This window comes from Bufo gargarizans, chromosome 2 (assembly GCF_014858855.1).
Source record: "Bufo gargarizans isolate SCDJY-AF-19 chromosome 2, ASM1485885v1, whole genome shotgun sequence".
Classification (NCBI taxonomy): Eukaryota; Metazoa; Chordata; class Amphibia; order Anura; family Bufonidae; genus Bufo; species Bufo gargarizans.
This window is the reverse complement of record NC_058081.1, coordinates 324,584,207-324,599,075: the sequence shown is the minus strand read 5'-3', so window position 1 is coordinate 324,599,075 and position 14,869 is coordinate 324,584,207. Positions and strand designations below refer to the sequence as shown.

General features: G+C 46.8%; 1 protein-coding gene across 1 annotated transcript in view; it reads left to right on the top strand.

Moving 5' to 3' along the window:
* XPOT (exportin for tRNA) overlaps positions 1 to 14,869 on the top strand; it is a 75,535-nt gene that overhangs the window by 35,151 nt on the left and 25,515 nt on the right. The window contains exons 11-14 of the mRNA XM_044280545.1: positions 161 to 223; positions 2,790 to 2,914; positions 5,307 to 5,451; positions 12,966 to 13,085. Of these exons, the coding sequence (XP_044136480.1) occupies positions 161 to 223; positions 2,790 to 2,914; positions 5,307 to 5,451; positions 12,966 to 13,085 (453 nt within the window). The remainder of the gene's footprint in view (positions 1 to 160; positions 224 to 2,789; positions 2,915 to 5,306; positions 5,452 to 12,965; positions 13,086 to 14,869) is intronic.

The window sequence follows — 14,869 nt, the reverse complement described above, 5'->3', positions numbered from 1 at the left end:
TATTAATACAGATAAGAGGGAGGGGATGGTGCTATACAGATGACACAGTATAGATTGCGCTATTTTCTGGTATGTCATCCTTTGGCCTGTATAATTGAAATAAATGCAGTTCTTGTTATTTGGCTATTTTTTGTGTGCGATTAATGTCTTTCTGTTGTAGGCTATAATGCTGGCGGTTATGAAGAAACTAACTTATGATGAAGAGTATAACTTTGAAAATGAGGTAAGTCTTAACAGATTCATTTAGAAAAAATGTTGCAAGTTTTGTATCTTGATGACTTATTACATGTTCATTGGATAATATTTCTATGGTTAGTGTATATATGGTTATTGGCAGTCCTTTTAAAGTGTACTTCCAGTTTCAAAAACAAAAGATTCGGATTTACCATGACTTTTAATATTGTCATTTTTGCACTTGAAGGATTTATCCAGAAGGTTGATTTTGATGACCTATCTTCAGAATTGGTCATCAGTATCAGATTGGCCCGGGTCTCAGATACTGCAGCGCTCCATGAGCATTTAGGCCTTTTCATCAGTCCCATGTCCTAGGTGCAGCTCAATCCTATTTAAGTGTATAGGGCTGAGCTGCTTTACAAAGCATGGTCACTATACAATGTGCGGTGCTTGGTAAGCTGTGAAGAGAAAGCAGCGCTCACTGGAGTGCCCCCTCTAAACAGCTGATCAGGGGAGGTGCCAGGAGTCAGACGTCCATTGGCCTCATATTGATGACCTATCCTGAGGATAGGGCATCAATATCAAGTTCCTGGATAATCTCTATCTGCTGCAGCTTTGACTGGTCATAGTCTTTATGCACCCTGTGCCCAGAGAGCAACATTATCAGGCTGTTGGGATCCTATATTCAGGATCCTTGGAGACAGCACATAGCACTGTGTCCTTCTGAACAGAGATCAGACATTCTTTGCTACTCTTTTAATAGACTGAATACACAACCAAATTGAGCTATGGTCAATGCTGAAATACTAGGTAACCACACTGCTTAACTATCTCATATTGGAAAAGGATACCTTTAATACTAACTTTTGTTTACTAATAAAATTACCCTAAAAATCTATGAATCACACTACATAAAATCGCTGTGCCAATGGTAACCTTGGGCTAGGGGTGTCCGGGTGACTAATACTGGGTCTCTCACAACTATTTGACCCTACAATATATCGGATCCTCCAGTTAGGGGCAATGCACACCCAAAAGAGGACCCTCTAGGCCTCGTTACCCAAGAGTCCCTCCTTGTCCCTGCGCCGCAATGGAGACTGCCCAGCTTAGTCAAGCTACAGTGGGGGGGACCCTGTTACTATTCTGGTAATTGAAATAAAAATGTTCTGACGCGTTTCATTGGTAACAATCCAACTAATCAGGGGACCAATGTGAAAAATACCAATAGCAGTGACCCTGTCGAAACAGCCCTTCAAATAATTTGTGCCTGGCTGATGTATCGCCTCACATCCAGATACTAACCTCCTGTCCTGGGGTCACATAAAACATGCAAAACATAAGGCAAACGTGTAACGGGATCAGCAGTGCCGATCACAACAGTGGTCAAAACAACTAGGTCTAGAGGGTCCTCTTTTGGGTGTGCATTGCCCCTAACTGCAGCGATCCGATATATATTGTAGGGTCAGATAGTTGTAAGAGACCCAGTATTAGCCACCCGGACACCCCTAGCCCAAGGTTACCATTGGCGCAGCGGTTTATGTAGTGTGATTCATAGATTTTTAGGGTAATTTTATTAGTAAACAAAAGTTATGTATTAAGGTATCCTTTTCCAATAGGAAATACAACTTTACCTGGATCTGCCTTTTTAAGAGAGTATTTGCGTCTTGTAAACTTTATTTGAATAGAAAGGTTATAGAATAATTTTATGATCAGCCACCCACTTTACTGGGAACTGCTACACAGTGCCATTGAGGCTGGCTTTAGCACTGCTGTGCAAACCTGGAAGGATGTGCAGTGCTCCACCATCATTTCGGCCCCTTCATACCCAAGACTGGGGAGTCGGACCTCTGGGATCCCCCCACCAGTTATGGCATATCCTAGCAATAGACCATCACTTTACAAGATGTTAATAACCATGTAATGAAAGGTCCTGGTTTCTGAGTACATTATTTTTGTTACATTTGACAGACTTACAGGGGGTTTTCTGGGAATGAAATATTAATGATCTGTCCTCGGGATCAGTGGGAGTCAATGAGCTGTTTGATGGGACTGCAGCCCAAGCAACCCATCCTAGAATGGGATTAGCAGATGCTGTCTGGAGGGGGAGGTAGTGTGTGGCACTTCCCTGTTAGGTGCTGGCACACAGTGCAGTTCTGACATGTGTTCAGGATGCAGTTTTTAGTTTAGCAGCCTCATTAACCCCTGGTGTTCTGCATAGTGGGAATGATTTAAGTAATTTCAGCTTGCTACAATAAAAAAAAAAACAGCATCCTGAATGCATGTCCAAACTGCACTGTGTGCCAGCGGCCTGAGCGGTTGGTTTAGCACTGTGTAGTGCGCAGTGGTAGTGAGGCCTCTCCCCAGGCAGCTCTGCAAGTGGACACATCCCATCCTTTTCACATTCTATGATTGGTCATTGGAAGCCATCTTATATAATTCCTACGCAACCCCTTTAAGTCCTGGAAAACCCCTTTAAAATACACCACACTTATCTTATGAGGGCACTCAACTCTTTCTCACGGCAAAACTGACTGTAGAACTGTAGCTTTATTCCATCTGTCTTCAAGTTTTAAGCAGATATTAGATAATTGCCTTGTAATTACAAAAACATATAGGGTGAAGATGAAGCAATGTTTGTGGAATACAGAAAACAGCTGAAACTGTTACTAGATCGTCTTGCTCAAGTATCACCAGAGTTATTGTTGGCTTCTGTCCGAAGAGTCTTTAATGGTACACTACAGTAAGTACAGAGATACAGTTCGCTCCTTGAATACGAAAATTACTAAAAAGCTTAGCGCAGCAACTAATTGTCTGATGCCAGAGCCTTAAGGGGAATTTAGTATAAGAAAAGAGCATAAGTACTGAAATTTGTCAAGAGGAAATAGTTCCATCTTCCTCTTATTTTTCTACAATGGCCCAGATTTACTAATCCTATAGATGGCGGAAGCTCAGCCAGGCTGCCTGTCCCTGCACCAGATTATCACCGGGGCTCAGGCTCGATGAGAAATCAGGATAGACATTTTTCCCTGACTCTATACTATACTATACTGACTCTATACTAACTATTGGGTGGCTTACTTTCAGACAGATTTATATGCCACAATTTAGGCACAAAATGGTGCATCTTATGCCCTCCCTTTTTCATTAATCCCAACCCCATTGCCAAGCATGTCGAAAAAAGGGTAGATGTGCCAGATTGCACCACTTAGACATATATTTGGCTTAGACGCAGTAAATCTGGAACAAAGTCTTAAGTCAGTCAAGTTTAATGCTGTATTCTTTTGTTATTTTATGAGATGGTGATATTTTATAGACTCCCCTCTCCCCCTATCCTACCATTTATTTCTTTATTTAATGAGAATACACCTAATTATTTGGGTATTCAAGGTATTTTTACATATGTATAATGGACTGAACTGAGCTTTGCAACACACTTCAGTGTTTTATTGGAAGCTGAGTATTCCATCCACACATCACTTAGGTACAAGATATTGTGGGGGTCTTTCTACTGGCCCTCCACCAAGCAGTCAGTAGAACTTGGGACCCCTCAGCTACATGACCATGGCAAGGAACCATATAAATAGAATATTCAAACCGTATGGGAGAGAGAAACAGCTGAGCACAATGGCAACCGTTCAGCCCCCACCAATCAGGTGGATAGATGATTAATGGTTGTGACTGGAATACCCCCTTTAAGGGGCACCTGTGACAGTGAAAATTCTGTTTTAATATATTGGCTGCATGGTATAGAGCAGATGGAGCTGACAAGATTAATAGTTTTGTGAGAAAAACTGAATGCAATCGCAGACCAAACTGACTGAACTTTCTTACAAAATGGTGCGAAGTTCACTAAACGCTCCGACACAATCCGTATGGTTTGTGTGACAGACTCCTAAGGCCCCTTGCAGACGAGCGTGTCCAGATTAGGTCCAGATGCGGTCTGCGTTCAAGGAAAATCATCCGAGTAGGTATGCAATTGCGGATGCAATGCATTTTGCATGCGTGTGATAAAAAACAGACTGTGGTACCCAGACTACTTCACTGAAGTTCGGGTTTGGGATCAGTGTTCTGTATATTTTATTATTTTCCATTATAACATGGTTATAATGGAAAATAATAGCATTTTTTAATTCAGAATGCTAAGTAAAAAGTCCATTGTGGGGTTAAAAAAATAAAAAAGTAACTCACCTCATCCACTTGATCGCGCAGCTGGGCTCGTCTTTCTTCTTCTTGCAGGACCTGGCTGGAAAAGGACCTTCAGTGACATGGTGAGCGCTGTGATGTTGGTGCAGGACCTGCGCTGACATCACTGCGCTCACGACGTGGTGAGCGCGATGATGTCACCGAAGGTCCTTTTCCAGCCAGGTCCTGCAAGAAGAAGAAATAAGACTAGCCAAGCTGCGCGATCAAGTGGATGAGGCGAGTTACTTTTTTTCCTTTACACCCCTCAATGGACCTTTTACTTGGCATTCTTTAATTCAGAATGCTATTTTTCACTATAACCATGTTATAATAGAAAATAATAACGTAAATGGGGTCCCGGGTAACTCATCCCTAGTCTCCTTAGCAACCATGTGTGAAAATCGCATTGCATCCGCACTTTCTTGCGATTTTCACGCATCCCTATTCATTTCTATGGGGCCTGCGTTGCGTGAAAAACGCAGAATATAGTACATGCTACAATTTTCTCACGCAACGTACAAGTAGTGCCTCCTGCTCTATAACATTCTGCCTGCAGATTAGATTTCATATTTAATGTAACATATCCATATACAAGTGAGTTTTGTTTTTGTAGTTGTAGAACTACACTTCAGCCTTGTGGTCTTGATGCAAGTTTAAGGGCTTTTCCATTTTGGACAATGCAATAATTAATCAATAATTAAGTCATTTTAGAATTATCCTCTTTTTCTGTTGCCTTAAATCAGGAATACACAACCGGTTGTACTCCAGCTGTTGCAAAATAGCAAATCCCAAAATGCCTTGGGACTTGTAGTTGCCGGTTGGGCATCCCTACCTTGAATTATTAAATTTTTGAATCACTTTGTTTGCAGCCTAAGCGGCTGCTTTGTCGACATCTTGCTGTAAAATACTTTGGATTTTAACTTTTCATATTGTTTCATTTTTTGGGGAAGAAATTGGCAGAACGCTCCTTTTATGGAGGTAGAAGTTGCAATCAGACTGCTGTACATGTTGGGTGAAGCTATTCCAGCATCCCATGGAGCTCATTTTTGTGGTGATGTTGCCAAAGCAAGTGCTCTACAGGATATGATGAGAACGGTAAATGTTTTACTGCTTTATCATCTTTTATTAATATAGACCAGTAACTAAGATTATTAATATTAAATATAGATTTCTCGTGCATGGCATTGGGGGACACAGCACCATGGGTATATGTCCAACTACCACTAGGAGGCACTAGACACAAAAAGTGTTGGCTCCTCCCAGGTGGGCTATACCCTCTCCACAGGCACGAGGCTATTCAGTTTTAGTCTAGTGTCCGTAGGAGGCAGACCTGTCCTGCTTTTTTGCAGGTTCTGCTGTTTTTTATTTTTATTCTTTTCTTTTTTCTCTCTTCCGCAGGTCTCGGTGTTCTCCACCGTTATACCTGCTGCAGGCTGGGGCTCCATCGTGTTCCACTTTAGTTGCCCCCCTGCGGGCGCGTACTTCGGTACCATCGCCGGTCACCCAGTCCCCACGGACTGCATCCGCAGTGGCTTGCCGGCATTCCCACGGTTTCCGTGTTGAGTCTGCCGAAGGGGTGACCCTGCTGCGCCCGAAGACATCGGATGGTGAGTATATCTGATGGTGAGTATACTCCCCTGTGTCCCTGCCCCAGGGTTAGGTTCCCTCCTGTGGCCAGGGGGATGGGATCCACCTTAGCTGGGGGTCCTGGGGAGCCTCCATCTTCCCCCTAGCCAACCCCCCCTTTTTTCTGGGGGGGGTTATATTCTTGTTTTCCCTCCCTTCTCTTCCCCCTTGGTTGGTCTTTTCTCTCCTCCCTGGCCACACAGTCTTCTCCCTGGCTTCTCCGCTACTTTAGTCCCCGGCTTCTGCCGGGACTAGGCCTCATCTTCTGTGGCCCGTTCCCGGCTCCCAGGTGCTCCGTTTGCCCTGATCCACCTGTCCCTAGGTGTCGCTTCTCCCCCCCTACCCTCCTCACCTATTTTTATGATTCGGTGGGCCCTCTGCCGGCCGCGGTTCGCCCCGCCCCCCTCGCTCCATTCCCGGCCGCCTTAATAAATCGAGGCCCCGGCTTTTGGGCCTGCTAGGCCGCAATCTTCCCGGCCCCTCCTCCTTGCTTCCCGGGCTTTTCTGAGCCCCGCCCGGCCCTTGGGAGGGGCTATCTCTTCACCCTTTCCTGGGCTAACGTGTTTTTTCTGCTGAAGGGGGTGGTTAACCCCTTCCCTCCCCTCAATTGCTTTATGTCCCCTGCAGCCCTACTGACCACCTCTTTGGGGGGACAAGCTGCTGCAGCGCCTCTTTGGGGGAACAGGGCGTCCGGGTCAGGATAGACAGCCTCTGCTGGCTGCTTTTTGAGCATCTCCTCTCCCAGCCTCTCCTCGGTCGCCACGTGTTTTCACGTGCGTCCGCTGTCTGCACCTCTCTGGGTCTAACAATGGCTGCCGTGCGGTCAGCCTGTCCCTGCTGGGTGCAGTACCTCTTCCCAGATCCTTTCCCCGAACAATCCCTTTGTGTCGGTCCCCCATGAATGGGCTCCCTCCGTGTCAATGCCATGGGAACCTTGACCGCCTCTCCCTGGCGGTGTCACTGGCCGCTACCAATCCAAATTGCGGCCACCTCTGCCCTCCCAGGGTCCTCCCTGCAGATGGGGCACGCTCAGTTAGGGGTACCTGCACCCGGGTTCGGCTAGGGGTAGCTCACGGTACTCCCTCGGGTGGTCTCAACGGGGTACCACCCCTCCTCGGCATCCTCGGATCCCCCCCAGGACAGGCCTGAGGCTGGTGACGAATCCTTCCTGTCACCCCATCCGTTGCCTCTGGGGACACCTCTGCGCCGATTCCCTCGGAACAGAGCATCAGGCGGTCTTCCTCCATACAGAAGCCCTCTGGGAGGTCAAGACGAATGTGGACGGAGGAACCTTTCCTACCCAGGGTTGGTATCCCCTCTAGTGGATTTTCGGATGGTGCTCCCTGACCACACAGGTATTCAACCGCACAGGTAAGGCAGCCGTCCCCGTGTTTAGCATACTGAGTCACCTACGCGGTGTCTCTGATACGTACGCCTTCTCCTTAACAGGGGGATGCCTGCACCACTGCCATAGGCTGTCCCTGACAAGCCTTCCTGGTTCCCCTATACCAGGGGCTATCCTCTACATATTTGAGAGTGTTTCCACAGGGTCCCCATCCTGGTGGTGGTGTTCGCCACTCTACCTCATTACAGGGGGTTCCTGTTCTGGGCAAGCGGTTAGCTCGGCTATCGCCTCCTGTAGGTTGGGGAGTTAAGAGCAATTGTACAGCTGCCTTGCCCCTTTTCATAGGTAGTGTACCTACACCTACTCCAGATGCTGGAGCCATTACTCCTGGCTGGCTCTGGGGTGTTCCATACAGCACTATTTCTCCCTTCCGGGCGAGATGTACAGGCCGCTTCGATTGCCGTTGCAATTGCACCTGTCTGTTCCCAGCCACTTTGCTCCCGTCATAGGTAGAGTATCTACGCCATCTCCTGATGCTGTAGCCAATTCCCCTGGCTGGCGCTATGGTGTTCCGTGCGGCACTATTTCTCCCTTTCTGGCGAGATTTACAGGCCGCCTTTAATTGCCGTTGAAATTGCACCTGTCTATTCCCAGCCATTTTGCTCCCTTCATAGGTAGAGTACCTACGCCATCTCCGGTGCTGTGGTCGATACCCCTGGCGGGCTCTATTGTCTTCCAGGCGGCAACATTTCTCCCTACGGGCGAGATATAGAGGCCACTTTCTATTGCCATAGAGTTGCCCCTGTCCGGTTCAGTTACACCTGTCTGTTCCCTGCCACCTTGATCCCTTAACAGGTAGAGTACCTGCACCATCTCCGGATGTGGTAGCCGTTCCTCCTGTCCGGCTTTATGGTGTACCATGTGGCATTTTCTCTCCCTTACAGGACGAGATTTTGAGGCCTCCTCCAGTTGCCGTGGCCATTGCACCTACCTCATCATAGTGTGCACCACACAGCCATCTTACTTCCTTCATAGGTAGAGTTCCTGAACCGTCTTTGATGCTGCAGCCGTTACACCTGTCTGGCTTCTATGGTGTACTATGCGGCCCTGTTTCTGTTGCCATTGCACCTACCTGATTGTAGTGTGCACCTGTCTTGTTCTTTGTGGTACCGTGCGGCCCTATGGGTTCCATTGTTAACGCGGTTGCTGTTGCACCTCTCTGGGTCTGGGGTGCACCATGCGGCCACATTGCTTCGATCTTAAATGAAGTTCCTCTTCACAGCCATATTTCTACTTTACAGGTTGTGTACCTGTACCCTCCGAATGCTGTCGCATCCCCAGATGCTGTGGCTATGTTTCCACTCTCCTTGGTCGGCAACATGCAGCCACTTTACCTTTATTTTAGGCGTGTGTTTGTAGTACCCCAAGTGCTGGGCCCTGTGGTGCGATCTGTGGCCCAGACAGTTTCTTTCTTACTAGGTGTTTTCTGCCCACGGGTTCTAATCTGTGCTGCAGATGTTGGTTCCATCCGTTTGGTTCTTCCATACGTCTGCCACTCCGTTACTGTCGTCCTCATTGGTCTCCTTGTGCCGCTCAAGGCACTGTCAGCACCAGGTCACCCTTGTTCAGCATGTGCATGGTTACCATATCTGGCAGGGGTGGTTCAGCCCATCCCCCACCTTATCGGTCTAGTGCTGCTTCTGGTAGCTCCAGTATATGACTGATCTGTCTGGTCCGGCGGGTGGTCCTCATTCAACCTCCTACTCCATGGCCAGGTGGTTGTTGGCCTTTGTGCTAGAGTTGCTCTTGCTTTCTCTTTAAGGTCCTACGGTATGCTGTGCTCCGCGTTACCCCATGTTATAGGGGAGTACTCACATTGTTTCCTATTGCTGAGTGGGCCATTCCTGGTGTAGTACAAGGATCTCCACTGGATCTTCTACCTTGTTTGGACATGTTGCTGGTGAGCATCGGCCGCGGCAGTGGTTTTCGGTCATCGCTGGATGTCCGCCTCACGGTATCCTTCTGGGTCCACGGCTTTTATCATTGCTGGACGTCCTCCCTGACGGGTCAAGGACAGGACCTCTGAGCGCCACACACACCTGTCTGAATTTTCAGCTGATTGCTCTGGTATCGGACAGGGCCCCGTAGTTCCTTCTGGGTCCAGGTGTTTTCGGTATTCCCTTGTATTTTCTGCTTAGTTGTGCTACATGGCGAAGGGGCAGTCCTCTTGGACCTTGCTGTCGTCTGCACCTGTCTGGTACTTTCTCCCCCCTGGAAGTTTTCTGTATGCCGGTCGCAGCTGGTTTCTACATTTCTATGTAGGCTACCCCGGTTTTTTCATGGCGACTTCTGCATTCCTTATGCATATCGATGTCTGTCGTTTTGTGGTACCTCCGAGCTGCTGTACTTGCCCTCTCTGGGACAATGTTTACGGTTTGCTGGTCAATGTTTTTGGTGCGGCTAGTTGTCCATGGCCAATGTCCCTTCCCCTATGGCGGTTTCTTTTCGCCTTTCCTGGATATGCTGGCTTGCGTTGTCTTCCGGTGGTTCAGCTCCTGGTTCCTTGTGACCCCATCTGGGTACTCCTTTCTGGAGTCCCTGTCCCTGTTCATTTGAGGTCCTCTTGGGATTTGTCTTTTTTTCCATCCTCCCACGTAAAGTACCTGGTATTGAGTGGTTTGGTGCTACGGTTTGCAATTCCACCGTATGGTCTCCTTCGGGAGGGACCTCCTCCTGTTGTAGACCCCTTCCTCCTTAGGCTGTTTGGAGTGCTCTTCTTCTACTCCCATGTCTGTCAGTCCAGTGTGTTCCTGCCAAGGTTGCCTGGGCCTGTCTCTGGTTCCTTTTTTCCATGATACTTCACATGCCCAGAGTTTCCTCTGGTCTTGCGCTTTACAGTGCTATCTTGTTTTCGGAGGCTTGTGCCTCGTTTCCTGTTTTTGGGGACGCAGGAGCGATCGTTCTTTGTTCCTGGCTTTTACCTACAACCCCCTCCTTCTCCAAGGGTTGGCAGTTTCCTCTAGCAGCCTTGGGTTTTCGCCTTTACATGGGGCGCTTGGCTTCTTCACCTGGCCTTGCGGTGAGGGGAGTCCCTCTCCCTTCACATGTGAGCCTTGCTATGGCTTCCCTCACTCGTTTGGTTTCCAGTGCTTCCCTGTTTCTTTTCTCCCCTGGCCTTTCAGGGGATGGCCACAGGTTTATGGGTCTGAGACAATGTAGGGCGTTGGGTCGATCCAACACGCAGTGCTGTCCTAATTTTTTTCTCCAGCCCTTGGCTGCGCTTGGTGTTCCCTTTTGCCACCTTCTTGCATTTGGGATTTTCTTCCAGACATTTGTCCTGGGGTGCTGGCAGCCTTCCCTGCTTCTTCTGAGGTTTCTTCCTTGTTATGAGACCTCTTGCCCATTCCGTGTTTTTTCCTGTTGGGTCACATGGTCACATTCTCCTGCACCTGTATGCCCAGCCGGTGGCACGTCTCTTCTTTTCCCACCCTCAGGGACTGCTTTGGGACGTCCCATGGTGCTGTGTCCCCCAATGCCATGCACGAGAAAATTGGATTTTTTGTACTCACCGTAAAATCCTTTTCTCGTAGTAGGCATTGGGGGACACAGATCCCACCCTATGTTTTTACTTCCGCTTCTCCGGGCTGGTCTCTTGATCTTTCCCGGTACGGGAGTTGTTGGTTCCTTGCTTTTCTTCTCTCTCCTACTGCTTTTGGTACAAACTGAATAGCCTCGTGCCTGTGGAGAGGGTATAGCCCACCTGGGAGGAGCCAACACTTTTTGTGTCTAGTGCCTCCTAGTGGTAGTTGGACATATACCCATGGTGCTGTGTCCCCCAATGCCTACTACGAGAAAAGGATTTTACGGTGAGTACAAAAAATCCAATTTTAACCCTCCCCACACTGCTCCATAATGGTACATTGCTGGAGCTGAACAAAAGCCATTACATGCAGGTGCTGGCTTTATTGAACAGCTGGCACCTCCTGGTTATTGCCTGGATCTGAATTAACTTGGATCCCAGCTGTGTAACCCCTTAGATGCTGCTGTCAATGCTAAATTTGTCACCTAAGTGGTTAAAGAGAGGGATGGAGCTCCCGGTCTACCACATCACCTATTTCTTTCTTTCCTTCCTTCCTTCCTTCTTGTTTTAGCTATTTTTAAGAAATTATGCAAAATTGTATGACTGGAACCCATAAGTGTAAGGCTACTTTCACACTGGCGTTTTGGCTTTCCGTTTGTGACATCCATTCAGAGCTCTCGCAAGCGGTCCACAACGGATCAGTTTTGCCCTAATCCATTCTGAATGGAAAAGGACCCGCTCAGAATTCATCAGTTTGCCTCCGTTCTGTCTTCATTCCACTTTGGAGGCGGACATCAAAACGCTGCTTGCAGCAGTTTGGTGTCTGTCTGACAAAACTGAGCCAAACTGATCCATACTGACACCGTTCTCTATTGACTTTCAATGGTGTTCAAGATGGATCAGTCTTTGCTATGTTAAAGATGATAATACAAATGGATCCGTTCTGAACGGATGCAGAGGGTTGTATTATCTGAACGGATCCGCACAAAACACGAGTGTGAAAGTAGCCTAAAGTGCTAGGAGTTTTTCGTTTTATCATTTGTTTTTATTTTATTTAGGAAAATTATCCAAGCAGTGAAAGTTTTAAACTATAGTAAATATAGTGGTAATGAAATGAAGTGTTCAGTGCGCACTTGAACCCTGGTGCCCACATTGTGCTGCCATATATTTGTATTTTATTTGCAAGTTTTTTTGCAGCAGATTTGCACTTGCACATTTATTTCCGTTTGTCCTATTCCTGTCCATATTGCGAATGAGTGGTTCTTTCTGTTGATGGAAGTGAAGAAAATATTGAACACGCATGGAAAGTATTGCTATTTTTGTGGAACAGTTTTTTTGACCTTTTTGAGTGCTGATCATTTGTTTTGTGCCTTTGCTATTGGAGTACAATAATTAGACACCTGGCAGAGTGCCGGAATTTATTTTTCTGCTACACTTAGGCTAGTTTCACACTAGCGTTCGTCGGTCCGCTCGTGAGCTCCGTTTGAAGGGGCTCACGAGCGGACCCGAACGCTTCCGTCTAGCCCTGATGCAGTCTGAATGGAGCGGATCCACTCAGACTGCATCAGTCTGGCGGCGTTCAGCCTCCGCTCCGCTCAGCAGGCGGACACCTGAACGCTGCTTGCAGCGTTCGGGTGTCCGCCTGGCCGTGCGGAGGCGTGCGGATCCGTCCAGACTTACAATGTAAGTCAATGGGGACGGATCCGTTTGAAGATGCCACAATATGGCTCAATCTTCAAGCGGATCCGTCCCCCATTGACTTTCAATGTAAAAGTCTGGACGGATCCGCTCAGGCTAATTTCACACTTAGCTTTTTTTTTGCCAATATAATGCAGACGGATCCGTTCTGAACGGAGCCTCCGTCTGCATTATTATGATCGGATCCGTTCAGAACGCTAGTGTGAAAGTAGCCTTAGCTAGTTGGATTGTGTATGGAAGCAGTGGCATATGGAGATCAAGTAGAGTACCACTGAAGTCTGTGGAGATATTAGGTATACGAGTAGGTCTTTGTACTAAACATCCTTGGAAGCTGTAACATTTTGTTTTTGCTCTTTGTAGCTGGTGACCTCTGGTGTGAGTGCTTATAATCACACATCTGTTACATTAGAATTTTTTGAAACTGTTGTACGGTATGAAAAGTTCTTCACGGTTGAACCCATCCACATTCCTAATGTTCTGGTAAGTATTATCTTGTTTATCGCCATTGATACAAGTCAATTCTTGATTATAAAATGCTATTTTCACTTTTGTGAGACGTTCTGAAAACGAAATGTCAACCTTTCTTTTACCTCTTAAAGGGGTTATCCAAGTTATATTTATTGATAACCTATCCTCAGGATAGGTCATCAATATCAGATTGGCGGGGGGCCGACATCCCCACCAATCAGCTGTTTGAAGAGAAGGCGTGTGCCGTGCCAGCGCTGCCTCCCCTTTACTGTTTACCTTCTAGCCATTGCATCTGCAGAGGTGAGCAGGTGTAATTACACCTAACTGTCCCATTCATTTCAATGCTCCTATACAGCGATCCGTACCATTGAAATGAATAGGACGGCTTGGGTGTAATTACACCTGCTCACTGCTGCAGATGCATAGGCTAGAAGGTAAACAGAGAAGGAGAGGCAGTGCTGGCACGGTGCGCCTTCTCTTCAAACAGCTGATCGGTGGGGGTGTCGGGTGTCAGATCCCCGCCGATCTGATATTGATGACCTATCCTGAGGATAGGTCATCAATAAATATAACTTGGACAACCCCTTTAAGGACAGGGCCTATGACCGGTTTCTGTGTCATTGCAACCAGGTGCTCAGTGCAGCAGCCCGCTCCATACAATCACCTGCACATAATGCCATACATGTACGATGTTGTGTTAAGGGGTTAAAGACTATTTCCAGGATTTTAATATAGATGGTCTATCCTCAGGTTTATACATTAATATCTGATTGGCGTCGGTCTGGCACCCCACACCCTTTCCCAAGTATCACTGTGTAATGAATAGAGCGGGTTACTGTAACACTGCTCTCATTATAGTGAATGGGATCAACGCTGTAGTAACCGCCTTTTCCCTCTTCTTTTATTTTTTATTTTTTTTTATTTAATATAATATTATACATTATAAAATATTTGGGGAAAAACTAAACAAAAATCACCCCTTTTCCCACCATAGTAAAGATTAACATAAAAAAATAGAGATCATAGGCATCACCACATCCCTAAATGCCCAAACTATTTAAATGCAGACTTCAGCTGGTTTTGAATGCTGTAATGAAAATACAAATCACCTCACCTCCTAAAAACATTGAAGAAAAAGTGACAAAAGTCATACACACTCCAAACAGGCCACCCTGGGGGAAGAAAAGAAAAATAAAACAGCCCTCACATAGCTCTGTAGATGTAAATATGAAAGTTGTGGAAGTCAGAATATGACGATGCTAACTTAAGTATTAAAACACAAGAAAACAATATAAATCTGGGCTGTAATCAAACTGACCCAGAGAATGAAGGTAACAGGTCAGTTTTACCGCATAGGGACCGCTGTGAAAACGAAACCCATTAAAACTGTAGTGGAATTGCGTTTTTTGGGGGGGGGGGGGGGGGTTTCTCCAGTTCCACCCCATTTTCCAGCTTTCCACTACATCATATGCAATATAAAATAGAGCCTCTGGAACGTACAACATCCCGCAAAAAAAATAACCCTTCCCATGAGGCGGATACACTACAGATTTTCTGCCTCGGAATTGCAGGAGGAAAATTCACAGCGTTTACAGGAACAGCAAAGCCAATGACCTTACATAATCTCATCCACCTTCTGTAGGAAAAAAAATCTGTTCAGAATTCGCATGGAAATTGACCTGTGTTGCAGATTTTGAAGTTGTTTTTTTTCTTGAGATTATACTCGGGATAGCTCATCAATATGAGATCAGTGGGGGTCTGATTCCTGGGACCCTCGACGATCAGCTGTATGAAGA